At 44.6% G+C, this 25,802-nt stretch overlaps 1 protein-coding gene and 1 non-coding gene across 6 annotated transcripts; both read right to left on the minus strand.

Moving 5' to 3' along the window:
* Nucleotides 1-1,118: 1,118 nt before the first annotated feature.
* Nucleotides 1,119-25,795, minus strand: SNX5 (sorting nexin 5). 5 transcript variants are annotated; one of them, XM_043478836.1, is made up of 14 exons: nucleotides 25,568-25,795; nucleotides 25,239-25,316; nucleotides 14,728-14,832; nucleotides 13,666-13,776; nucleotides 12,678-12,799; nucleotides 11,400-11,523; nucleotides 10,465-10,560; nucleotides 9,195-9,300; nucleotides 9,036-9,111; nucleotides 8,075-8,114; nucleotides 7,894-7,980; nucleotides 5,877-6,036; nucleotides 2,968-3,053; nucleotides 1,119-1,853 (listed from the first exon to the last, which is right to left on the minus strand). In XM_043478836.1, the coding sequence occupies exons 2-14, from the start codon at nucleotides 25,287-25,289 to the stop codon at nucleotides 1,803-1,805; spliced, it is 1,215 nt and encodes a 404-aa protein (XP_043334771.1). In that variant the 5' UTR covers nucleotides 25,290-25,316; nucleotides 25,568-25,795; the 3' UTR covers nucleotides 1,119-1,802. The 5 variants fall into 5 exon arrangements, 4 of the variants coding, with proteins under 4 accessions (XP_043334771.1, XP_043334770.1, XP_043334772.1 ...); XM_043478835.1 differs by having other exon boundaries at nucleotides 25,239-25,320; nucleotides 25,568-25,705; XM_043478837.1 differs by lacking the exon at nucleotides 25,239-25,316 and having other exon boundaries at nucleotides 25,568-25,699.
* LOC122449063 lies at nucleotides 19,256-19,491 on the minus strand. The gene has a single exon (XR_006271880.1). It is a non-coding gene; the product is annotated as a small nucleolar RNA SNORD17 (small nucleolar RNA).
* Nucleotides 25,796-25,802: the final 7 nt, after the last annotated feature.

The raw sequence follows: 25,802 nt of genomic DNA on the forward strand, positions 1-25,802 counted from the left end.
TCAGTAACTGACTTTCATGGGATGCAGTATGATTGAGGATTTCTCCTTCCTAGTTTATAGATTGAATTCCTTTCTAGTAATCAGAAATAAAGATTATAAACAGAAAGTGAACACCTTTTGAATGGCAATAAGGAATCACTTCGCTCTGCTTGAACAGGTCTGCTCGTGCTAAAGGGTGTGGGGACAGGGGAGCCTGTCCTTTTGGAGCCCAGTTCACCTGGCCCCTGGGGAAGAGCCCAGGTTTGCAGAAAGGCAGTGATGGCTCCACTGACAGACATGGGGCGACAGGCGATAGGACTAGAAATGCCCCCACCCACCCAGAACCCCATGGAGCTTCATGACCAGCAAGATCATGATCAGAAGGTAAACACAAGCACACGACCGTAAGGGGCACCTAGTTTAAAGCCCTGCTGCACTACAGACCTGGCTGGCTCAGAAGGGGAGCCCCTGAGCCACTAAGCAGGTCCAGAACTTGGTCCCCAGTATCCCAGCCACCTTTACCACACCCAGCCATGCTGTCCAAACCAAGTGCCCCGCTCAAGCCTGAGGCAAGGTGGGCCAGCAGCCACAACTCCTGGGTCCAGGTGCAACCCCAAACACACCTGTGCTACTGTGGCTGGGGCGAGTGTTGGTTACCGGGCCGCCAGGTGAGCAAGACGGAGACACGGTCAGGAACCCAGACTGTTAAAATCAGCGAGAGCAGGAACAACTGTGTCCAGGCCTGTTAGGTAAATTTTAGCTGCTTAACTGGCTGGGAAGACAAGACTTCAACATCAGTTTAACATTTGTTCAAAACCAATATTTTGCAACCCCCACACCAGTTACAACTGATTAAGACTGCTAAAAGCAGTGGGGTGGGTGAACTTTTTTACAGTCTCAAAGTTTATCTTTCAAATAATTACAAAAGATGTAATAAAACTTGGAAATCTGGTGGATACCACCTCAAGGCTCAGTGATGGATGATGGGGCAGATGGACCCTTATGAAAAGGCCTGTCCCCTGAATGTGAGAATGAGAAGAGAGGCCAAGACAGCGCCAGGCGCTATCCCACCACCCCAAAGCTGGGCTGCAGCCTCAGCGCACTGGGCCTGTTTCCCCCCAGAATCACTCCAGACAGGACAGCATGGATTATTTTATTGGATGCTTTATAAAAAGTCCAAGCACACACATACTGCACCCCCACCAGGAAGGGAGGGGTTCACATTACTTGTTCTTATACCCTCAAGATAAGCCTCTCCCCACAAATATTTGTATCCCAACTATAAAAATGGAGTTGCAAAGGGTATATATAAAGATATGATATTTTTCTTGCTCTTGTTATAGTACAAACAACTGAAGGTGACTACTGATCCGTGAGAGTAAGAAAGGGGAAAATCACTTGACAAAGGGATGGAATGTCTGTTACCTTAACAAGTAGCTGACTCATCTGCTATTAACAGGCACCTACCCTAAATTACAGCGACCCGGGCACATGAAAGTTGAGACAACATGTGTGGGGCCCCTGCTGATTACACTTGCTCCAGAAGGCACGTGATTCCGCACCCTTTCTTCGTCACTACAAATTAGAGAAGAACCCAGTACTTAAGATTCTACCCACTGAGGTATTAACTGCCATCAGGATTAGTTATGTCCAAGGAGCATGCAATAGAAATATTTTTAAACCAACATGGTTAAGTGTTAAGATCTTTAGAAATCAAAATACGTATTCACATAATTTTAAACTGAAGTCAAGATAAATCAAATCTTCTGTGGTAATGATTTGAGTGCAAGTGATGCTGGCTTTCTTCACATTCAGTCCTTCACTCAGTTGTTCTTGAACAGGTCGATGCAGCTTTGCAGGAGCGACACGTTGTTCTGGAAAAAGGAATCCAGTGAATGCTCCGGGCCTCCCACCTCCAAGTCACCTGAGCTCAGGCCTCACACCCAGACATCTGGGCTGGTGCTTGTTTTTCACGCAGTGACACCTGAGCCACAAGTCCCCTCGCCCCGGTCACTGCCCTCAGTCAGCACCACCACCCCAGGTCTGCTCCCACGGCAGCCACGCCAATCCCACTGATGTGGCTGAACCTGCACGCGATATGAGAGGTCAAAGGCCTTGGGAAGACTGGATAAAAAGTTGCTAAAAACAGTTGTGGGTGAGATTATAAATGATAAATATTCACATAGGACTTGGCGGGATATGTTTTACAAAGTTCTCGCTTTAAAGGAATTCACATTAACAGAATACTCAGAACATTATGTATAAATGACACACAAACGATACTTTAAAACTCCAATTTAGAAGGTCAGATATGGTAGGACTTAAAGAACCAAGTGAGGAAACATCTCTGTTGTGGTCAAAATAAAGGAATTCAAAACACACACAAATTGTCCAGACTCCCTGCTTGAACCAGTGCGGATGAGTAGTGATACTGACCCAACCGCCCTGGACTAGACAGCACCCGAGGGGGTCAGGATCAGCTGCACCCAGGAACTGCCCAAAGAGCTTTGGGCGTGGGCAGAAAAACCCTGAAGCACTGAGAACCATTGCTCTCCATCTCTTCTGGGCTAAATTATCCTACACACATTACATCTATAAGGACGTTTTCCCTCCTTTTTAAACCAAAAAGGAATTAGTATCAGAAATCTGAAGTTAGCAAATTGGCAAACTTGAGCTTTCAATTGCTATAATGGCTGCTAACAAATTACTAGGACAAGCCCTCCACAGCATGGCCCACAGGGCGTCAGGAGGGAAGCAGGGTAACTGCCACCAAGATTGCTCTTCTCACAAAGCAGCTTTTCATCAAGACTACATTTCAGATTTTTGGTTTGCAGTGGAAAAAAATATTCCATCAAGTGGCTCCCATCCACCCACAGGGGATTAAGACCACAAAGCCAGCCCCAACTGCATGACACACTGGAATAGTGAATTGCAAAGTTAATTTGAAAAACACCCTCCAAAGCTGACTTGTGTAAAGATAAGACTTACCCTGGCATGCTTTATTTCCAGTTCAGACATTTCAATTAGATTCTTCCTAAACGCTGCCACTCTCTTCCGTTTGAAATTGATTAGCTCTACAAAACAAAGTTTACCAAGAAAAACTGAGCAATTTCCATCTTTAACTTCCATACCTCATTTTCACAAACAAAATGACCTCTAGAGCTCTGGTTCCCACTACACCTCACCTTTCACTTCTCTCTGCCATCGGGACACACACCTGACATGGAAACCGCTCCTGAACACCTGGGGTCCCCTGAGCTGAGCTGCTTGGCCTTTCCCCTCCAAGACTGCAGGCTTGCAGCAAGGATCTTTTTATGGGTTATTTTAAACTTCCTTTGATCAAATTCCCCTCAGCCTCAGCGGGTGCTGAGGGTCTGAGAAGCAAACTCACCCTCTCGAACCTTACCTACACAGCATTGAGTAGAAAAGAAACGTCATGTTAAGAGCCAAGTAAAAACTCAAACATATACTGACATTAATGACAGTTCAGATATTATCAGGCTGGTCGTGTGGGATGTCATAATAAGCTCTCCTCCTCCCCTCCAGGACCACCCATCCGTCTCCCAGGACGCCTGCCCGCGGTGCTGTGCTTGTTCAACAGCTCCCATCTAGTCAGCCACGACTTGAGAGCCTCACCCTGGGGCCGTGAGGCCAAGAGCCACTCATCACGGCATCCGACAGCACACTGCAGTTTTACAGGCAGCACACCCAGGCTTATCAAATGCCACGGGCACAACCCTTCCGCAACCAAGTTCGGGCTAAATTGGCACTATTTTAAGAAAAACACCAAAATTATCAAAGCCACTAACTCTGGTCTATATAATTACCTGAGATTTCAATGTGGTAGCTTTGAAGTCTTTTTCCTTATACATTTAAATTAGCTATTTTTTTTTTAAAGCTAGAATTTTACTTTAAGTATAGGGCAGTGAGGAAGAGGTGCCTCTCTAAAAGAATCCCAAGGGCAGCCACATGGGCGTGTCCACAGGCCATGAGCAGAGATTCTGCACAGAGGAGCCCAGTCCCTCTCCGAGGGAGGGCCCCATAGTCCTGGCCAGACTCAGCTAAAAAAAGGAGAACCCTCCAGATCCACCAAGACTTCAGGATCACAGAAGAGGGAAACGTTCTGAGATAACAGTCTTATGATGATATGCATTTCACACGGAAACCTAGAGTTTTGAAGGGGGAGGGTGTCTTGAGGATGAATCAAGTACAGAATCCACTATAATGCACATTCACATTCTGTAAGACCACAGTCTTCAACTTTTGCTCTGGTATGTTCCACGGCCCCTAAAAGCTTCATGGCAGTTGAGATCCCCTATGGAAAAGACTACCTACTACACTCATGTTTAACGGAAATGGTATGCCATCTCCCAATAAAGTTATAAAACTATATTTTATATTCTCATTTTTGGCATGTGGAATCTAAGTTTCCTGATCAGGGACTGAACCTGTGCCCCCTGCATTAGAAGTGTGGCGTCTTAACCACTGATCACCAGGGAAGTCCTAAATTATTTTAAAAAGCCCATTATCCTGGAATGGTAGAGGGCAAGAAAGAACCCTGGAGATGGACCAGAATTGAGTCACTATCATGGATTCATGATCCCTAAGGAGTAGGTGTGTATGCACACACCCTGACACTTCCTCACTGTCAGTGGAAGGGTCTAGGAGCAGAAGCACACCAGAAGCAATGGGCACAGAGAGTACTCAATATGGGCTCCTGGAAGAAATGGTGATTTTCAGGGCTGGAGTAGGAGAAGTCTAAGACTAAAACAGAGTATCTAAACACTCAAAAATATGGGGTGTCGTAGGACACACCAGCTTAAAGCCATGCCATGGGCTCACTCCAGACACTATAAACACCAAAATAACTTAATACACTGAAAAAATTTTAAACTTCTGGAAAATAGGAATCCAGAATTCTAGTAAAAATGATTTTAAAAAAGGGAGAGAAGGGAAATCTTGTGTTAATAAAGGATAGGTAGCACTGAAAGCTGACCTGGAAAAGGAGGGCTGGAGTGGAGGAGAGACAACTGCCTTTGGCTACATCCAGGGAGGAAGGGCGATGCCTGGTCTCACACTGTCTCCTACAGTCTGTTCATCAGCGGCTCATAGAAAAAAGAAGTCAAGTACACAGTGGACAAACCCCTGACTGTGTCATCAAAACACACAGATATGAGGGGAAGATGGACACAACATATCCTCAAATGTGATGCCCTCAAAAGGCCACAATTACACAGCATCCAGGATCCAATCGCGAGGAGACAGACCAAACAAAAGTGAGGGACATCTATTAATATTTGCAAAAAGAAATCGGTCTTCCAAAAGACAAATGTGTTTAAAAAAAAAAAAGAAAGAAACTAAACCTGAGATGTGTTCCTTCCAGATTAAGGGAGATTTTAGAGCGAAAACTAAATACAACCCTCATTGGTAACTGTATTGTAGAAACATAGCCAAGTTTTTACAGATAAAACAACTAAGAAGGATATAACTTAATCTTAAGCAGTTTAAAAAAAAAAAAAAAAACACCCAGATGTGTTTATAAAATTACACCAGCAGAAACACATGAACGTGTGCAGGTGACAGAGGACATGTGGGCATCCTCTGCACCATTTGGACAACTTCTCTCTGTAAACTTTTTAAATTGTTTCCCAATAAAAAGTGAAAGTAGGGACTTTCCTGGAGATCCAGTGGGTTAAGAATCGGCACTGCAATGGTGGGAGTATGAGTCTGATCCCTGGTCAGGGAACAAGGATCCCATGTGCCAAGAAGCAACGAAGCTAGCCAGCGTACCACAACTAGAGTCCATCACAGCAACAAAATTATCTCACATCCTGCAATGATGATCTGATAGAGCAAATAAAAATATTTTTCAAAAAGAAAGAAGCGGCCTCACTCACCTTCTTTTGCAGATTCAGAGAGCTGTTCAAACTTCTGGCAGCATTCCTGCTGGTGTGCCTCGGCCAGCTTGACATCTTTGCTCTTTAACCGGGCCTTATCCAGAGCTTTGTTTGAATTCTCATAGTCGATGAGGGCTTTGGTGCGTCGGTATAAGAGATCCTAGAAGGAAAATCGACAGATATGATACATGGTAGTTATACCTATACTGAAAAATCTCTAGAACAGAACAGGAAGACCATCTGAAGTCTAAGAACCAGACAAGTACCTTGGTTTACTGCCTGAAAGGTCAGATGGCAGCCACCTCATGTAGTCCCACTCCTTAAGATCTCAATATGCATCAAGAGAAGGAACCAAACAGTGATGACCACAGGGTTATTTCCCAAAAGAAAACATGTCAAAAGACTAATCACTTATAATAAAACTAAACTATGGGGGAAAGAATTTCTACTTCCTGATGACCTTTTCCCATTAGCTTAATATTTTATGCTGCCTAATTTAGTATATTTCATATAAAAATCATTATCAACAACCTCAGATATGCAGATAATAATACCACTCTAATGGCAGAACTAGAGTCTCTTGATGAGAGTGAAAGAAAGGGGAAAAGTTAGCTTAAAACTCATTAAAAAATCATGGCATCCGGTTCCCAGCACTTCATGGCAAACAGATGGGGAAAAAGTGGAAACACTGACAAATTTTGTTTTCTTGGGCTCCAAAATCAATACAGACACAAAAGTAAAACATATTTGCTCTGTGGAAGAAAAGCTATGATGAACTTAGCATATTAAAAAACAGAGACACCACTTTGCCATGATTTTTCCAGCAGTCATGTATAGATTTGAGAGTTGGACCATAAAGACGGCTGAGAGACAAAGAATTGATACTAACTGTGGCGCTGGAGAAGACTCTTGAGAGTCCCATGGACAGCAAGGAGATCAAACCAGTCAATTCTAAAGGAAATCAACCCTGAATATTCACTGGGAGGACTGATGCTGAAGCTCCAATACGTTAGCCACCTGATGTGAACAACCAACTCAATGGAAAAGACCCCGATGCTGGGAAAGACTGGGGACAGGAGAAGGTGGCAACAGGATAAGATGGTTGGATGGCATCACCGACTCAATGGACATGAGTCTGAGCAACAGACAAATTTGAGATAGTGAAGGACAGGGAAACCTGGTGTGCTGCAGTTCATGGGGTTGCAAAGAGTTGGACATGACTTAGTGAATGAAAGACAATGACATAAAAATAATTTAAACATGTCGTCAGGACAGTGTAGACAGTGAAGAATGTGTGTTCCATTTCAAATGTTACTCTGCTTACACTTCATCTTGCTTTTGGTTAAGCAATGCTTCATGACTCAAAGGATGCAGTAACAACTACAGTTCAATAAAAGATAACAAACCCCAGATAACTGCCTCAGAAAGAGCCCCTTAGGTGTATGTCCACTTATGTCCCCATCCAGCAGCGTATAACTCCCCAAACTCTTATTGGCACCAGCCCTCCTGCTTCAGGCCTCTGAAGAACACACACTAAGGACTTGGTATCAGACCTAAGAAGGCACGTCACTGAGAAGATCTCAATTGAAGATGGACCTGGGGGACACACGCACCCTCAGAACAGAATGTAGGAACCGAGAGACTAACTTCCACAAATACCTGATGCACAGAAGACCCAGCCTGACCTCCCCTTCCGAGCACTGAGCGCCCAGCCAATGAGCTTCTGCTCAGGACCAGCGCCCTCATGCCAATGACATGCTTTCCCAGACTCTTTGTCTTTGCACTCCTTGCCCCAAAATACAGCCCATTCCAGACCTTCAATGAAATCTCCTGTGGCTTCCCATGCGGCATACAATTCCTCTGCTCTTCCTGAATAAACAGGTGCTTGCCTCAGTTTACTTCTTTATTTAGGGTGATATAACTTACATGAATGATGCTAACAAATACCCATCTCCCTTCATTTCTAACCCAGAGAACACACTTGCACCACCAGGCCTGGTTCGGGAGAAGCCCTCACCTTGGCAGCCTCTATGTTGAGCATGTAGTAGCGCAGGAGCTCCGTCAGCTTCAGGTCTTCATCTGAGGAGACTCGACTCTCCACTTTCTGTTAAAAAAAAAAAAAAAGGGCCACCATCATGTAAGCAGAAATCTACAGATTATAAAATATATACTATGAAGACCAACATAAAAATCCTTACCCTAAGTTTTTCAAACAGCTCAGCCACCTTCAACAGGTACCTGCAAATATACATGATTCTGACTTAAGGTCTTAAATATACTACCACCCACTAGACCAAGCCTAGTAGAACAGTCATTCCATGGTAACAGCTGGGTGTTGGCTCTAGAACCCAGCCACACCCTTCATGGACCCTAGAATCCACAGATGCTCAAGCCCCTGATATATATAATACATGCACACCCTCTTATATATGTTAAATCATCTCTAGATTACTTCCTGTGCATGATAAAATGTAAAGGGATGCAAACAGTTTTAAGCACAATGTAAATGCTATGCAAATAATAGCTGATGTGCAGCAAATTCAAGTTTCGCTTTTTGGAACTTTCTAAAAAATGTTTTTCTATCTTCAGTTTCTTCTAGTTTGCAGATGCAGATGGATATGGAGGGGGTCAACTGTACCATCTCATACCAGAAATAACCTGAATGGAGACGCTAAAAAACCTCACTCAGTGACAACTCCAAATCAAACTAATCAAACCACCTGGTAGAGTTCAGTGATAGAAATCTGCCTGCCAACACAGGAGACAATCCCTGGTCTGGGAGGATTTCACATGCTGTGAACTACTGAGGCTGCATGCCTAGAGCTCTGAGCTCCACAACAAAAAGTCCATGCACCATAATGAGAATAGCCCCAGAGGAGTCAAAACTTAACAACAACAACAAACACACGACACAGACACAGCAATCAAGTCCTTGACCACAGCTACCACACTTGGTACAGAAGTGTCCTGAATTCCCTATAGATGGCTTAGAAGTACTCCTGTTTGGAGGGTGTATAAAATGCATGCTGGAGACCATCCACCCTCGATGAGCTTGTACTCAAGACAGAACTGAACTATGCAGCCCTTATTCATTATATTCTTAATTGCACAAGTTTTCAATTACGGGATGAGAGAAAATGTCTCCCAAGGAAAACTTACTTCTTGATGACTGTAGGCTCCTCTAAAGCCAGGCTATGCAAGCAGGCTGCGGTGTGGATATAATCATCTGCGACACCTGTGGGAACAAGGACAGTCCTTTCATGTGAACAGAGCTGGCACTTGAGCAGAGGTAGGGGGCTAGTGGGTGAGTGCACTTACTTTTATGAGATCTGGTCATCCTGTCAGCCTTTGCACAGGAATCCTTGATCCTGTTGTAATAGTTGATGAGGAAAGTCTTCTCTTGCTCAAAAAAGTCATCTACCTCCTAAAAGGGAAGGAAAAAAAGTTTCAAACAAACAAAACTTCTACATATGAATATGTATTTTATATTTTAAAAATAAGCTCGAAAATAATTGGGAAAAAAACAAACAAAGAAATAAGCTCGGGCATAAGAAATTTAACCTCTAAGGACCAGGGAAATTTAAATAATTTTTTAAATTAACATTTCACATCAAGGATTAGTGAAAAGTGAAAGGCTGGCAAGAAACATCAAGAGAACCATTTTGAAGAGCCATTTAGCACAGCCCAGTAAAGCTTGCTGACCTCCAGCAGCAATTCCAAAATTCCAAAGTGGTGGTCTGGCCAGGTGGGTTGCTACCTTGTCTCAGATACCTGCATTTCTGAAACATGGCCTGGGACGCAATACTGGCATCTGGGGGGCACTGACCAGGGATGCCGAATGCCCCCACTTCACACCTTCACCGCCACCCGGAGACAGCCCGAGAGCTTCCAAACTTCTGACAAGGCCTGCATTACCCACATCCTAGTCTCCTTACTCAAGACCACAAGTGGCAAACTCAGACACCAGACAGTAACTGGGGAGCAAAGAAATAAACCACACCTAGGATGCTACTGAGAAACTTGGGACATCTATTTATGTTCCAGAACAGCACAGTCCAACAGAAATAAAGTGAGCCAAACGTGCCACTTAGAACTTTCTACTTAGTAGCCACAGTATAAAAAGAAACAGGTAAAATTACTTCTCATGTTTTATGTTTTCTTCACTACCAAAGGCCTACAAATCCAGTGTGTAGACAAAATATGCCCTTAATTACACCAGGGCACCGCACTGGTCAGGTGCTCAACTCCACACAAGGCTGGGGCTACCGGGACAGTGCAGCTGTGGAGAACAGCACCAAAGACTGGTCACATGGTTTATTTTTTTACGAATAACTGAGTATCATTTCCTTACAGAAAAGGAGACAACGAAAACTGAAGAGTGAGGCTCTCATCCCTTCTCCTGGGAAAGAACAGATCTTTTGGGAAAATGAGCGAAAGTTCAGTAAGTTGATAAAAATAACCAAAACTTGAAAATACTTCCATTTTTGAGAAGCTAATACCATTTGTTTCACAAATATCTATTCTGAAGAAAGAAAAGGTCACCTATTCACACAGAGAGAATTTTCTTAAACAGCTAAAGACCACTTACCTTAACTCCTGAAAAAAGAACTTCATCAGCACTTTTCACCACACTTTTAAAAAAGCCACCAAACATCTCTTTGGTATTTTTCCGCCTGACACTTAGCTGAAAAGAAATTCAAAATAGTTAATGGTACATATATTTTCCATCAAGTTCTGAACACACCCCAAGTAACTGTTCACTAGTATAAGCACACCCAAGACACCTTTAACCCCATCGTAACCACATTTAAAATATCAGACAAAACAACTAAACCTGAGGACAGGTGATTAATTCTATGACTCAGGAAGTATTTAGAAAAACCATCTATGTATCAAGTCTTGTGTGTGTGTGCTCAGTCACGTCTGACTTTTTTCGACCCCATGGACTCTAGCCCACCAGCTTCGCCTGTCCATGGAATTTTCCAAGCAAGATACTTAAGTGGGCTACCATCCTTTACTCTGGGGGATCTCCCTGGCCCAGGGATTGAACCAGAGTCTCTTGCAAATTCTATGACTCAGGAGATATTTTGAAAACCTATCTAGGCATCAAGTCTTAGTGTCCTTAAATTCTGGGTAGAATTGTTGTTATGCTATTATTCACTGGTTAGAAGACTATGAGGAAATGTGTAAGTCAGTGCCTGCCTCATATATAAGAAAAAGAATGTATTCTTTTAAGGCAACCATATGTCTCCTTTCAATGAAAAAAATGAATGTGGATCAACTTTCAAATAATCCCAAAACTAACTGAGGGGGAAAAGGGTCAAAATCTTTGCATGCAACGTTTTATATACACTGGACTTACTGCCCTGTGGGAGGCAGTGAGCATGTGGCGGGGGGGTGGGGGCTAAGAAAGGTTTCCATTGCATTGATAAGAAATCCAACTTTGAAAGTCAATTTTTCAGAAAATATGTATTTTTTTGTACACTGCAATTAGATTGTGGAAATGAAATTAAAATGACTTACATCTTGATCATATTCCAAAAAAACATGGAAGTTGCGATCTTTACTGAGAACAGGGTGAGAAGAGAGCCGTTGAAGAAAGACTTCGTGTGAAGACACAGTCTTCTTGAAGACAGCAAGGTACTCACTGCAATACAAGGTACAAGGCTCAGCTCAGCTCACCTCCAAGTACCACTCCCGGGACACCACTGTGCTGTCCTAGAGCTACACACAATACCTGAACTGGACCCAAGCAGCCTGGTATAATTCAGTATCCAGTTAGGTAATGAGGCAGCTCTCATTTTGGAATTTGTGAAATAGCCATGGAAGGGGAAGTGACATAACCAGAGTTGATGGACACATCTGTGAAGCCCAAACCCACGTGCAATTACAGCACACAACAATGGCTTCTTCAAAACCATGACAGGCCCTTAATTTTGCAGCCATGTACACAGCGAGGAGTCTAACAAAGCTGGGAACTATCAGAAATTACAAAGTGGCTTTATCTCAACCTACACACTCCATGCTCAACAGCAAGAAACCACGTCTGCAAGTGTGGTGCTCTGTCCTCAGAGCTGCCCAGGCAGGCCTGGCAGGAGTGTAAGCCCGGGCCTAGCTCACCTGGGTCTGTGGCAGCATATTGGCAAGAACTGCTGAAATGGACCCCGATGAATAGGGGAAGGGCAAGAGGAAGGAGCAGGAGGATAGTTCGTGCAAACCTTCAACTATGCATAAAGAATCCATTTTTGTTTGAAAGAATTACAATCAGATTAAAGTAAGCTTCTTGCAGACCTGGACTTCTTTCAAGCCATCAATGTAGCCATTGTTAGAATGGTTCCTTATTAACAGCACTTGCTACAATCTAGTTTCAACTGTATTTTCAGTAAACAAATGTTAGGGAAGAAAGCTTTTTGTACATTACAGGCAAAGGTTTAGTTCTTCACTTTGCCAGACCAACATTCCCTAACTAGCATGGTTTACAAAGAGAAAAATTAGTCTGTCCAGTATCACCAGGTGGTTCAGTTGCTAAGTCGTGTCCAACTCTTGCAACCCCATGGACTGTAGCCTGCCAGGCCTCCTCTGTCCATGGGATTCTCCAGGCAAGAATACTGGTGTGGGTTGCCATTTCCTTCTCCAAGTATCACCAGGGAATCGTCTAAAGACCAGGCCTCCACACCCCCATGCAACTCATTGACAGTAGCCATGCAATTCATTAACTGCTACACTTGAAAAACTTAAGCTGTCAGACTCTCATCATTTTTCTCCTCAGAAGACAGGGCCCCATCGAGGAAAGCCACTTACGCTTCTAGCTCCTGCTTCATCTTGGCAAACTCTTCTTTGGTCATCGACCCTTCACCCTCTCCCAGCTTCTGCATCTTCTCTCGAGGGCCATCGAAGTCGGGCTTGGTGGGCGCTGGCGGGATCTGCGGGCAACGCACTGACTTCCTGAGCACCCTCCCGGCCCACCCCCACCCTCACCCTCACCCTCAGGAGGCGGGGGAGGGGGCGCTCTGAAAGTCAACTGTGCTTTCCCTCACCCTCGTTCCTTTTGGCAATTTAAAAGAGAAGGGTCCTTCCTATAACTGGGCACTCACTTTGACATCTGTTCGGTTAATAACTGAACAATTTATAAGGCAAACTGTATATTCTGCTGCAACTATCTAATTTATATATTACAACCAATGCTAAAATGAAACCAATGAAGTATTAACCTCTGGTATTAACCAGGTATTAACCTCTGGACTTACAAGGAATTTTTTTATTCCAGGACAAAAGATTCTAATTTTGCATGAACATTCTTAAACATAAGCTTCAGTACTGATTTTGTTTTAACTATTTGGACAGATTCTTGGCCTGGCAGATCAAGCCACATTTCTCTGTCCTTTAAAATCAGCTAAGTGTCTTTCTGTAGCCAGGCATCAACTCTCCACAGCTGAGCACAAAGACAACTGCCTTCTCAGCAGACTACACACACCAACCACCACCACCACCAGGAATCAATTCAACTTGATGGCTGAAAGGAAACGCCACACCCAAAAAGGAGACAAGACATTACACCACGGAGCTGCTTGCCCTCTTAGATTGTGGACTGTAAGACTGTGCTTCTAACACTGTTTTCACTTACTTTAGACTTTACCAGTAACAGCGAACATATACGCTAGTTGACAGATGAACTCAGACTATTTTCACAACCCATTATACAATGTGGGTAAATCTCTCAAAACAAAATGAATAGCAAGGTATTAGAAACTGGCTTTGATAATTATCTGATTATTCAAAATGCACTTACAATAAGCCCAGCGTAGTCTGTAGTTTCAATAAGAGTGTCATGTAGCCACACAAAGTCTTCATGTTGCCTTGTAACAGAAAACTCTGGGCTCTGAAACGTGGGCAGTGTGGTCTGTAAAGAAAAGACAAAGTGACAGTTAACTACCATTTTCTGAAAAAGTGGTTTGGGTTTCATGCAGTGCACAGTGGGAAAAATGCACAACAAATCATCCGGTTTTTAAGAGATCTAATAAAGAACAAAGTGGCAACACATGACCTCCCTACCACTAGCAAAGTCAGAGATAAGATTCAATGTGTTCTTCAAGGAATTCTAGTCACACAGCTCCACCTTTCAGGGCGACTCAGATGGGAGGCACCCGCCAAGAGCTCTCACTCCAAACATCCTGTCTCAGACTGTGTCTCCACCACTTACTTTATCTAGACCTGTACCTCAGTCCCTCACCTGTAAGATGGCCATCAGAAAACATCACAATGGAAATCATGTCCAGAAAATCAGGTCCATGCAACCCCTTTAAAATAGTGCCTGGCATAAGACAAGCACTGAGTACACTTAACTAGCATGGAAGGAGAAAGGCGGCTAAAAATGTTCCTGAAAGGGCTCTGGGAAGTTAAACTTCCTGTAGTTTTCAGACTGGCATAGTGCTTTTGTCAAATTAGAAACCTGGAGGAGAATTAACACATGGTAAATCAGTTACACTTGAAAATAAAATTTTTAAAACTTGGAGAAAAAGTCTTAAATCTTAATAGGTTGGGTGATGGCCAAGAACTGAGCAAAGATGGGAAAAGCAAGCACTTGCCACACATGCAAATTAGAAACAAAGGTGGAGCTGCGCAGGACTGGTGAGCTTCCCAGGCAGAACACAAGCCACACTCACACCAGCAGCGGGGCCCAAGGCTGCCCCACAGAGCAAAGGGCTGTAACAGGAGCAGGTATGCGATCAGAGTGAGTGAGGAGGGCCCTCACTCAGGAGTGCCACCCTTCAGTAGCACTTCAGCTCACACCCACTGTAGCAGAGATGTAATCTGGCACTGTTTTCATTACTGAAGTCATTCTGTCACTTACCTTGGTGTGCACTGTAAATTTGACTTTATCTCTCTCACTGAGTGCATCAGGTATGTCAATCTGAAGCGAGGGATCAACATTCAGGTCCACTGACACAGATCTCAGCTGAAATACATTTTTTAGCTATTAGTCGCAAGTCCACTTTAGTCCTAAAAAGCATCCATCCAAAAATGGGGAGCTAGTAATAACTTTTAGCAATCTATCCATGACCATTTAGAACAAAGTCAGTTGAGGTATCTATTTGCAACTGTGGGGACAACTGCTCTTAAGTGCACGGGTGGGTCCAGTGAATTCCTATAACCTAAACAAAGCAACTATGATTCTAATATCATGTATATTACATACTTTGTGTGAAAAATACATTTAACCAAATACTTAAAGAACTGTACTAAGAAGGCTTCAAACAGATAAAAATGAAATCATGAACTTCCTACATATGTGCCCAAATTACAAAAACAGTCAAGAGGTGTTCAAAGTTAGAGGCTGGGATAACCTAGAGACAGAAGGTACAAAGAACAGTCATGTGGTATGAGGTCTTGGATGGAGAGAAAAATCCACTCCAGAGTGGACCTATGTATATTCAGGGACTGTCTCAAGGAGATGAGAGATCTAGAACAGGAGATGAACTGTAAAAACCAACAAAGGCATAAACTATCAGAATTCCACTGTGATTCCATATAAATAAAGCAGAAGGGTGAGCACTACCACGGAAACAAAAATAACTGATTTTTGTGAGCTGGAAATTCAAGAGGAAAATAACACTCAACTCCAGTTTTGCCAGTTTTAAAAGAATTCTTTAAAGAAGTGGATTACTGGGGGAAAAAGTGGCTAAATGGTTTCCCTTAAAAGAAAAAAAAAAAGAAATTCCTACTGAATCTAAAATATGGTAAATTCTTTCATTCTTAAGAAAGATAGGCTGACAGTGGATCTGAAGGCCTGTCAGATGAGAAATTGCATGGATTAAGCATCTCACCCCTCCCCAGGCCCACAACTGTAAGCTAGAGCTGAAGTGAGGCTGCCGGGACACTCAGTTACTGAACACAGAAAGATGGAGATGCCAAGTGGAGACTGGACCTAAGAAGATGAGGGAACAGGGAATCCCAAGTATTTCCCTCTGAATTCTTTTCTTCAAAATAAAACCACCAAAGACAGAAAAATTGGTTCCACCGGGTATAAAAAGATTAAATAGATTTTTTAAAAAACGCATGGGATTACTTCTTACTTCTTTGTAGTATCTCAGGAAGAGTCAGTACGTCCCGTTTTTCTTCAGCACTGTGACTGAGAAAAAAATTTTGACTGCAATAGCCAGAATTAGCCCTATAACAGCTTTCCTAGCTAGAATTAAGCCTCATGTTCTTGCCACCAGAACTTCATTTTAACATCAGGTATTTTTGAGACTACAACATACTTAACAGTTCCTGCCATGTCAACCTAAACACATATTTCAAATAAATTCTTGATGATGCCTATGAAATATTTGCTTGTTTGGCTTAATTTTCACATGTCCATTTATGAAATCCCTGCAAACAAAGATAAAGCTTCTAGGTCAGGGATACTTCACTTCAGGGCTGTGACTCTGGCTCTTGATACATTTCTGATAAAACCTCCCTCCTGATAATTCATGACTGGGCAAATACAGCATTCAGAAAGACCTCACAACACACACACAACTCACAACAGTCTGACTGCAGAGAGTATTGGCCACCCACCTGATCTTCCGTTTCTATGTGTCAGAATCAGTACATGAATAAAGCTGGTCTGGTTAACGGTGGAAAGAAAGGTGGGGCAGACCGAGGGCCAGGACTAAGGAGCATTTCCCTGAGCTCAGCAACAAGAGCCATGTTTCCTGAAACTCTGCTGCCTGAGAGGTCACAAATCCTGGCTTCCTCTCAATTTCTGAACATGCTGACAACTCCATCTAAGTGCCAAGCCCCATAAGCCAGCAAGCACCACTGCACTGCCTCTGGAATTAGGGCTGGAGCACCCAGGCGGATGAACATGGGCTCATCACAGCAGGAGCCAAAGCTGCAATGGGCTTCACAGGTGGACGCTGAGGTCGGCCCTGTTCCCACACCTCCAACCACACAGGTAACCCCAGACTTTTCACTGCTTTCCTGTCTTCCTTTCTGGCCAGCAAAAGGTATTTCATTTTTTAGTGTAAGATAGTGTGATAAGGACACAAAAGAATTAACAAAACCCACCCGCGCTTGGAAAGACTGCACCCTAACAAGACATCATCAAGCACCCAGCTTCTTCACCAGCTGTCATCACCCCAGGAAGGGAGTCTGAACAATCTCACCCCAAACATGATATAACACCCTTCTCCCACAAATAAAACAATCAACAATTAAAAAAAAAAAAAAAAACCAGATTAACACGAGAAGTTTGCATTTGGGCCTTAAGGAATTGCCTGAAAAGATGAGGTGCAAAATTCTGAGTAGGCAAACCCTCACCAACTCAAAAACGGCCCCTATTCACAAGTCATTAACAAACTTCCTTGTACTGTAGCTCTCCAGACAAGGAAGAGATAAATCACAAAGAAGTAAAAAGTTGCGAAATGTTTCAAGCTTCTAAGTCAGCACTGTATCCTCACTCCGGAAGTATCCAGTGTGATTAAAAGCTCAGCACTCCTTTTTCTGCTCTGACAGTCCCATGCCACAGTCCCTGCTAAACACATAACAGGGTGGAGGGCACAGGAGCGGGTGGCAGGCCTCCACACAAAGCCCCTACTCACCACCCGTCCCCTGGTTTCAGCAAGCATCCCCGGGCTGCCTCAGCCCTGTAGGCAGCCGTGTGAAGGGGGGCTTCAGAACACCTGTTAATTTTCTCATTCCCTTAGGCCACTTGTGAGAACCAAATTTATCACATATTTACTCTATGTGGAAGGCAAGTTTAAAAAGACTTTCTTTTGCAGATTTTTACAGAAACCACTGCATCACATACCAAGTTTTAGGTGGAATTTCAGGCCCCAGAATACTTATCACATTAACCTTTACAGTAAGGACCACAGTGATCAGGGAACAGAACAGGGAGTAAACAAGCATTTCTTCATTTGGAAAACAAAACTTTCACTGTTTTAAGAAATCTGGGGGGCCTCCCTGGTGGTCCAGTGGTACCAGTTGGTGCTTCCACTATGGGGTGTGCAGACGTGCTCCTTAGTCAGGGAATCAAGATCTCATATGCCTCGCAACCCCCCAGAAAGGGAATATGAATGCTTGATAAGAGAACTTGAAAAGGAGAAAAAGTAAAACCAAACCCCCATGCACTCCCTCACCTGTTCATCAGCGCTGGGGCACCTGACACTGGCCAAAGGATGGTCTGTAGAGTTCTGAGCTGCTAAGGACACTTAGGGGTCCAGATCTCGCACTGGACTCACTTTGGTACAAGGCTAAGTTAACACCATCTGCAAAACCCCCTCTTCAAAAGGTGAAGCGGTTCAGAGATGGTAAAGAGTACCTCTATGGCTGGACAACACACAAAGCTAGATTCAGAAATTCAGAACTTTCGGTGAAGATATAAGTATAATAAATGTTACCACTGGCTACAGACTCGTTTACAATACTGCCATATGGCCAAATGACAAGCCACAATAGGAAGAAACCATATTCATGGTGACTCTCATCTGCTAGAATGGGGTCTAGCTGAACATTACTTAAATCTAACCAGTTTTGTATACATGCAAGAAATTGAATATGCCAGCCCCGGTATTTCCAGCTTAACATGAATGTTACATGGAAACTGCCACAGGCAGAGGAAAAGCCTGCCTTTCACATTTAAGTGCCTCTCCCTTCTCTAGTTCCAGAGCAGAAAACACCCAGCCAGCACGGGCTACACCAGGTTCTTCCCATCAAACTGATGCTCTCCAAAGGATGTTCCTTTGCTATCCCCCTTCACCTGACTGCCTAACATACCCAAGACCCCTACTGGGGACAGGACCAAAACCACAGATAACCCATGGTTTGTAAGCAGCATGGAACCATTATTTCAGCTGGAAAGGGAGGGATGCCATGCCCAGTCCAATACACTTCAGTAAGGAAATCCAAAAACGCTCTGTTGCAGAAAATCCAAATTACTGGATTTGCAGCAATTTCTGAAAGCAGATTAACATGATGCATACTTATGAAACCTACATTACTCTGCTACTGTTTCACCTCACAGGAAGGAAGTGTTCTGTAAGAAATTCTAGTATCGTATCTTTCTCTGAATTTTTCTTTATGGTTCAAGTTCTTCTGCCCTGAAGCTAACAGAAACCTGTCTGTGTTCTATGCCAGCTTACCCCTGGAGCACCGGCACATGGAAAAACTGAACTGTGAGCAACACAAGAGCTCTGCCCTTCCAGGTAGCACTGTATCTGTGGTTTATTTCCTCCCTCCACTACTGCCTCTCCCCTCCCTGTAATTCCAGCCCTGCCAATATTGTACCTCAGTCCTCAAGGAACACAGAACCAAAGACTTCGAGATCTGTCTGCTCACAAACATAACAGCTATGGAAAGTCACTAATGAAAAACTAGGTAAAGAGCTGCAGCAAGTGATCAGATTTCCACCACTCATCTTGGTGAGATGAGCCCACAGGGACCCATCCCTGCTGACACCAGCCATTCTTACCAGTAGTCCACCAACACACAAGCCGTCCACAGTAGAACACAGCAGACTGCAGGGCATTTGGCAACCACGTAACCCAGAGTTCCTAGAACAGAAACCCAGGCTTGGAAGAAGGTCAGCGCAGCGCACTCAGCGAATGGATAAACTGAATCATCATTTCACAAGGCTGCAAGCCCATGAGCTAGTCAGATGCCAACATGGAACCAAGAAGAGATTAAGATGAATCACTGGCTAAAATGAAATTGAGAAATCCACCTAATTACAAGATATTATTTTCAAGAGTTCACAAGGTGAAAGGTTGAACTACAAGATCTATAAACATCGCCTAGCACAGAAATTCCATTGAGAATCAACATACCACTGCTACAGACGATGTGGCTGCCACACACGCGCGTATACACACACACAGAGAGACTAGTTTCTTCCTTTTACAGCTAAGTGCTTCATCTACTGCTTCCCAGATAGCTCAACTGGTAAAGTATCGCCTGCAATGCAGGAGACCCGGGTTCGAGTCCTGAGTTGGGAAGATCTGCTGGAGAAGGGATAGGCTACCCACTCCAGTATTCTGGCCTGGAGAACGACATGGACTGTATAGTCCATGGGGTCACAAAGAGTCTGACACAACTGAATGACCTTCACTTCACCTACTATTTGATCTCATGAAGTCTCCCTACCAAAAGTTCCCACTCTATCAAGTCCACAACTCTTTACTACAAAGCAGTCTTACTTTATGTTCAACCTAAGATCAAAGAGAAAAGTTTGAGAAAAAAAATTTACCTTTACCACCAACAAAGATTACTCAGCAACATGGACAGAGCTGCCTGAGCTTAGGATTGTGTCTTCTGAGTTTGAGACACAAAAGGCAACAGAGAGAAGAGAAGGCTGCCCGTTCCTGGTGGGATTCTTGTGTTTAGTAAAGGTACCACACTTCCCAGATCTTTCAGATACTAAGTATTTTAACCTCATTTTATCACTCACCAGCTACCTGGCACCCCCCACCACAACATGCAAGCTTTTTATGTCCTGCTCTTGAGGATAGGGCTGGCAAAATTTGCATTTGTGCCCCATATCACAGGCACTAAATAACTAGACCCAAGGGCTTGTGGAGCTACCCCTCAGAAACAAGTAAACCATAAACTCTTCTGACAGAAAACACGTACCACAGATTAACATAAGCAACTATTGAGAAAAGTAGTTTTCTCTCCAGAGCAGGTATCGGTGTCTGAACAATTTACACCAAATGTGTAAAAAGAGGGGAAGTCAAGCCAAGGACCCAACATCTGTACTGAAGGTCAGTTGCTCTTGCACTTTCACTCTTACCTATGTATTTATGTTTTGCCTTTGAGGTACGAGACAGTTGAGAAATTCCACTTTCCCCTTTTAGAGGGGGGAAATCTCTTCTTAAGAGTTACTCCGTGGGGACTTCCCTAATGGTCCAGTGACTGAGACTGCCCTACCCAGTGCGGGGGTGGGGGCGTCTGTGCGCGTGGCAGGTTCCATCCCTGGTCAGGCAACTGGGCAGCTAAAATACACAAGTAATCTTTTTTTTTTTTTTAAAGGAGCAACTCAATGGCTAATCAGAAAACATACAGGTGTTGGGGGTGAAGTATCCTTTTCGGGGTGGGGGTAGAAGGAGCAAGTTTCTCACAGTCATGTGAAGATACTTCTCAATTTAGACCCATAAAAAACAAATCTGCTATTCATGCAAGACAAGATGCCCCACCATCCCTTCCCTCTATAAAGCTGGGTTCACTGAAATGTTGTTTCCGTAAATACTACCTAACTTCACTGCATGTGCCTTTCACCACTGGTCAATGGTACTGCTGACCTACAGAACTATATCCTAATTTCCTCAAGCAATCAGGACAACAGAGAGCAACATATTTAAAAAGCACGCTTTTAAACCATGTTCTACCCTGCAGCACAGTCTCACTCAACTTCAGTTCTGCCCCACACCACTTTGGCATCAGAGCCTCGTTTCCACTGTCCGAAGTGGCCGGTGAACTCCAACACGGTAAGCGCAGCAGCCTTTGTAACCCTCCACTACCTGGAACCCTTTACCATCTTTCGATCAGGTTCCTCAATACTGGGTGAAGGCTAATTCTATCAATGTCAAAGAGAGTCAACAATGCTTATGTTTTATGCTGTTTTTTTAGAATTTATCAAACACATGAAAAAAACTAGAAACAAACTGGCACACTAAAGATTAGCCTCTAACATAATCTGACCTACCCCATCATACCATCTTAGAAAGTCTAAACTGGGGATTCTCAACCAAGAGACATTTGACAATGTCTGCATTTATTTTTGACAGCCACTAAGGAAGCCCAAAATGTCTGTCAGTAGTGCTCAGATTAAGAAACACTGGTTCAAGCTGAAGCTCTACATTATTAGATCTTAGTCTCTTACTAGGTCTCATACCAAAGAACTTAAGATCTCAGAATCCAAAAAATTCCCTCATAATCTCCCTGGGCCATTTCTTCCCACAGCAGATCAAGTGGGCAGATCGTGATCTGTCACAGTAGTATTCACAAAAGATCTTAAGACACTCTGTGCAAGTTGCTGATCCAGAACTAAGGCGTGGGCAACTCTGAGAAGTCATACTTCTCGAATTTAAAGTCATGTCATAAACACAGTGGAAAACTTCAGCCCACAACAATCAGTTACTCTGGACTTTGAAGTATTGGTGAAAATTCAGGTTGTCCTTGTAATATAAGTTATAGGACACTCCATCTAGGCTGGTAGAGTGGTGTCCCTACAGACAACTTCCACATGTGTTTAGTTCAGTCGCTCAGTCGGGTCCGACTCTTTATGACCCCATGAATCGCAGCACGCCAGGCCTCCCTGTCCATCACCAACTCCCAGAGTTTACTCAAACTCATGTCCATCGAGTCGGTGATGCCATCCAGCCATCTCATCCTCTGTCGTCCCCTTCTCCTCCTGCCCCCAATCCCTCCCAGCATCACGGTCTTTTCCAATGAGTCAACTCTTCGCATGAGGTGGCCAAAGGATTGCAGTTTCAGCTTCAGCATAGTCCTTCCAATGAACACCCAGGACTGATCTCCTTTAGGATGGACTGGTTGGATCTCCTTGCAGTCCTAGGGACTCTCAAGAGTCTTCAACACCACAGTTCAAGAGCATCAATTCTTAAGCGCTCAGCTTTCTTAACAGTCCAACTCTAACATCCATACATGACCACTGGAAAAACCATAGCCTTGACTAGACGGACCTTTGTTGGCAAAGTAATGTCTCTGCTTTTTAATATGCTATCTAGGTTGGTCATAAGGCAAACCAGAGCAGTAGCAGGTAAAACATTAATGACTGGCTCTGAAAAGGAAAACACCATCCAAAGCCCAGGTAACCAACTAGTGAAAAGTTAAGGTGAAAGTAACAAGGCTAGGCTGCAGTGGGGAGTGGGCTTACAAAGCTTCTGTGTACACTGGCACATTGACTTCAGTTCACTAACAAGAGTCAAAAAACACCCCTGGAGACAATCAGGACCCACACTCCATTTGCCACAGGTTGGCGAGACTCACAGGATCACAACAGACACACACTGAGTCTGTGGGTGGGAACCTTCTTTTTATTTTATTTTATTTTTTATTAGTTGGAGGCTAATTGCTTCACAATATGGGTGGGAACCTAAGTGTGATGTTTAAAGGACCTTGAGGTGAACAGGAGACCTGGAGAACATGCAAATGACTAGACACCTGAATAAATATCTTAGGGGAACAAGGCTCTGCCTAACCCAATTTTCCCCTCAAACCATTAAAATCTACAGGCACCTCAGGATGTTGATCCAGCCAGTATGTGTTTGGGGGGGGGGGGGGGGAGGGCGGCGCCGGTGCCTCAGTACTGCACTAATTCATCTTGGAGATGAACCTAATGGTAACAGAGTTTTAGTTAACTGTTTGTTTCAGGAGCTAGACTTGGCAAAACCTTACTTTTCTAAACTTTTTTTTATGGTCCCTAAAGGGCCGTAACACAATCTTTCCCATCAGTACAGGATTAGTTAAAAACCAAATTAATCATGCAACTGCTTTCTGGGGAAGGGGACAAACCAACACCGTCAGCTCAAAAGGATACCACTAAATGGAAGCACCAGGCTACTGGATACAGGCCAATTCTGTTTTGCGAGCCAAAAGTTCAGTAGATGGATTAAAAATCCTCGAGATCAACTATGCTCCCTGTCTTACTAGTGGGGCCAACCTCGAAGAACCCCTATCCCTCATGGAAATCCCTAAGCAGACAATCCGAAAGTTTGAACTTCTAATATTTTCAGCAAAAAAGCAAAACTTTTCAGTTAACTAATAAAGCTGTATTACAGCAATATAACTGTCTGCCCAAGATCTGTCCTCCTGTTATTTCACTCTTGTCCCATTTGGAACTCCCTTTTCTGATGAACATTAAAAACCATCTTAATGTTGGTTTCTTTAAAACCTCAAGAGCTCAGTTGGTAAAGAATCTGCCTGCAACGCAGGGGACCTGGGTTCGATCCCTGGGTTGGGAAGAGCCCCTGGAGAATGTAAAGGCTATCCACTCCAGTACTCTGGCCTGGAGAATTCCGTGAACTATACTGTCCATGGGGTCAAAGAGTCCAACAAGCCTGAACTTTCACTTCAAAAAACCATTTTAATCCACATCACAGGACCAATATGAGAGATGAGGAAGAAAAATGAAGCTATGTGTTAAGAGTAACATTTAAGTTTCCTATTTCCTTACTTCTGCAATTAAAAGAAAATCGGGGAAATAATTCTATATAGTACTTTCCTGTAGTCACTAAAACCAGAAGAAGTAGCCTTCACAATCCTATCGTGCTGGAGGGTCAGAGGGTGGTAAAGGTACTTAAAACCAAGCAGGGCTATACAATACTAAGAAACAGAAAGGTCGAGTGAAGTTTTAAACAGCAGTGTAAAACTAATTCTGGGTCGAGAAAGGAGATGCAAGGTGGGGGATATCAAAATTTCTATGCGGCCATCTAAACTTCTAAAGAGAAAACTACCTTTGGAATCTTCCAGCAAAAGTCTTCTCAAGTTCCCACTTCCGGCTTTAGGGAGGAAAAAAAAAATTTCTTTCAACTTTGAAAGAAATAAAACCCCCCGCCAACGAAAACCCTCTCCTCACACTTTCACTAACTACCTGCAGCCGTACGGAGGTCCGCCACTTAGTAGATGAAAAGGTCTCTCTCCAAAGACCTGTGGACCAAAAAACGTGCTTTGGTTTCTAAAGCGATGCCTTCCAGACCAAATCTGAGAGCACCTCGAGTTTCTAGATTACCATTTTTCAATTTTGTTAGAAAAACTTTTCTGTTGACGGTTCTGCACAAACCGCGGTGGCTCACACCAACCCCTGTATTCTCCAAACAACTTGCTTTGGAGACAGGACCAATAAAAGCGGAGACCCAATTCTATCTTTGATCGGCTACGGTGACACGCATTTATTGCACTGGTTACCTTTTAGATCTAAAGATTCGGGTGGCAGGGAAGGATAATTTAACATCCACACACGTCTAAAGGGCGAAAAGTTCAGCTATTTGAGAACCTCATAAAATGACACAAGTCCCGCAGCGGCGTACTGAGCGCTTAGTGAAGTTGCGGGGGGGAGGGGGGGGGACACGGGTCCGACTTCGGCCTGGGCGGAATCTCCCCAGAATTTCTGGAGGGGTGGGGGCTGTTCGGAGCTCCGTCGCACCATGCAAAGTGGGTCTCACGTGCGCCGCCGGGCTCCCCGTGGGAGAACTGTGTACCACAAAGGCGCAGCGTGCGCCCCCGGCCCGGGTCCCGCGGGAGCGCCCCAGACTACGCGGAGGGAGGGCAGCGGGGTCCCCTGGGGGCCCGGGGAAGGAGCGTGGGGCCCAGAGGGCCGGCGGGGCCTCCCGGCTCGGAGCCCGAGCGCGGCCAGGGCCTCACCTTGCTGCGGTCCTCCTCCTGCTGCTGCAACACCTCGGGAACCGCGGCCATGGCGACGCGGGTCTCGAGCGGAGCCGCCTGGCTGTGCGAGGAGAGAAGAGGCTGGGCCGCCGCCGCCGCCGGGGCGCCTCTCAGGGGAAGGGGCGGCCGCGGCCCCGCCTCCGCCAGCCTCCCTGCCCGACGGCTGCGGGAGGCCTCGAGATTCCGCCACCGTCCCAGCAGCCCCGGGAAAGGCGAGCGGCGCCCCCACGTGCTCCCCCAGGGCGGCCTCCCCCGTCCCCGCTGCCGTCCATCTTGGAGCCGGGCAAAGAAGCGACGCGGGGGCCTACCCTCGCTCCGGGCCACGCGGAAGCCGCCAACCGCAGGGCCGCCCTGGGGACGCGGAAGCCCAAACGCTCTGATACCGAGGCGCGTCTCAAGAAAGGGCGCGCGCGCCTGTGCCGGGGGAATTTATTACTCAGCCAGAGCCCAATATGGCGACAAGCTCTGACGTCAACGAGATATCGCGAGAAAGAAACGGCGCGATTTGGAGGCGCCCGCGCTCCCGCCGGAGGGAGGGTTTCC

This window comes from Cervus canadensis, chromosome 10 (genome assembly GCF_019320065.1).
Source record: "Cervus canadensis isolate Bull #8, Minnesota chromosome 10, ASM1932006v1, whole genome shotgun sequence".
NCBI lineage: Eukaryota > Metazoa > Chordata > Mammalia > Artiodactyla > Cervidae > Cervus > Cervus canadensis.

Bases quoted from the DNA above. Each gene is read 5' to 3' on its own strand.
- SNX5 (XM_043478836.1), bottom strand. From the start codon at position 25,289: ATGGCCGCGGTTCCCGAGGTGTTGCAGCAGCAGGAGGAGGACCGCAGC. The intron at 11,524-12,677 runs GTAAGTGGCTTT...CTTGTATTGCAG, and splicing joins ATGAAGCAGGAGCTAGAAGC to TGAGTACCTTGCTGTCTTCA. The intron at 3,054-5,876 runs GTGAGTGAGGCC...TTTGTTTTGTAG, and splicing joins CTCTGAATCTGCAAAAGAAG to AGCTAATCAATTTCAAACGG.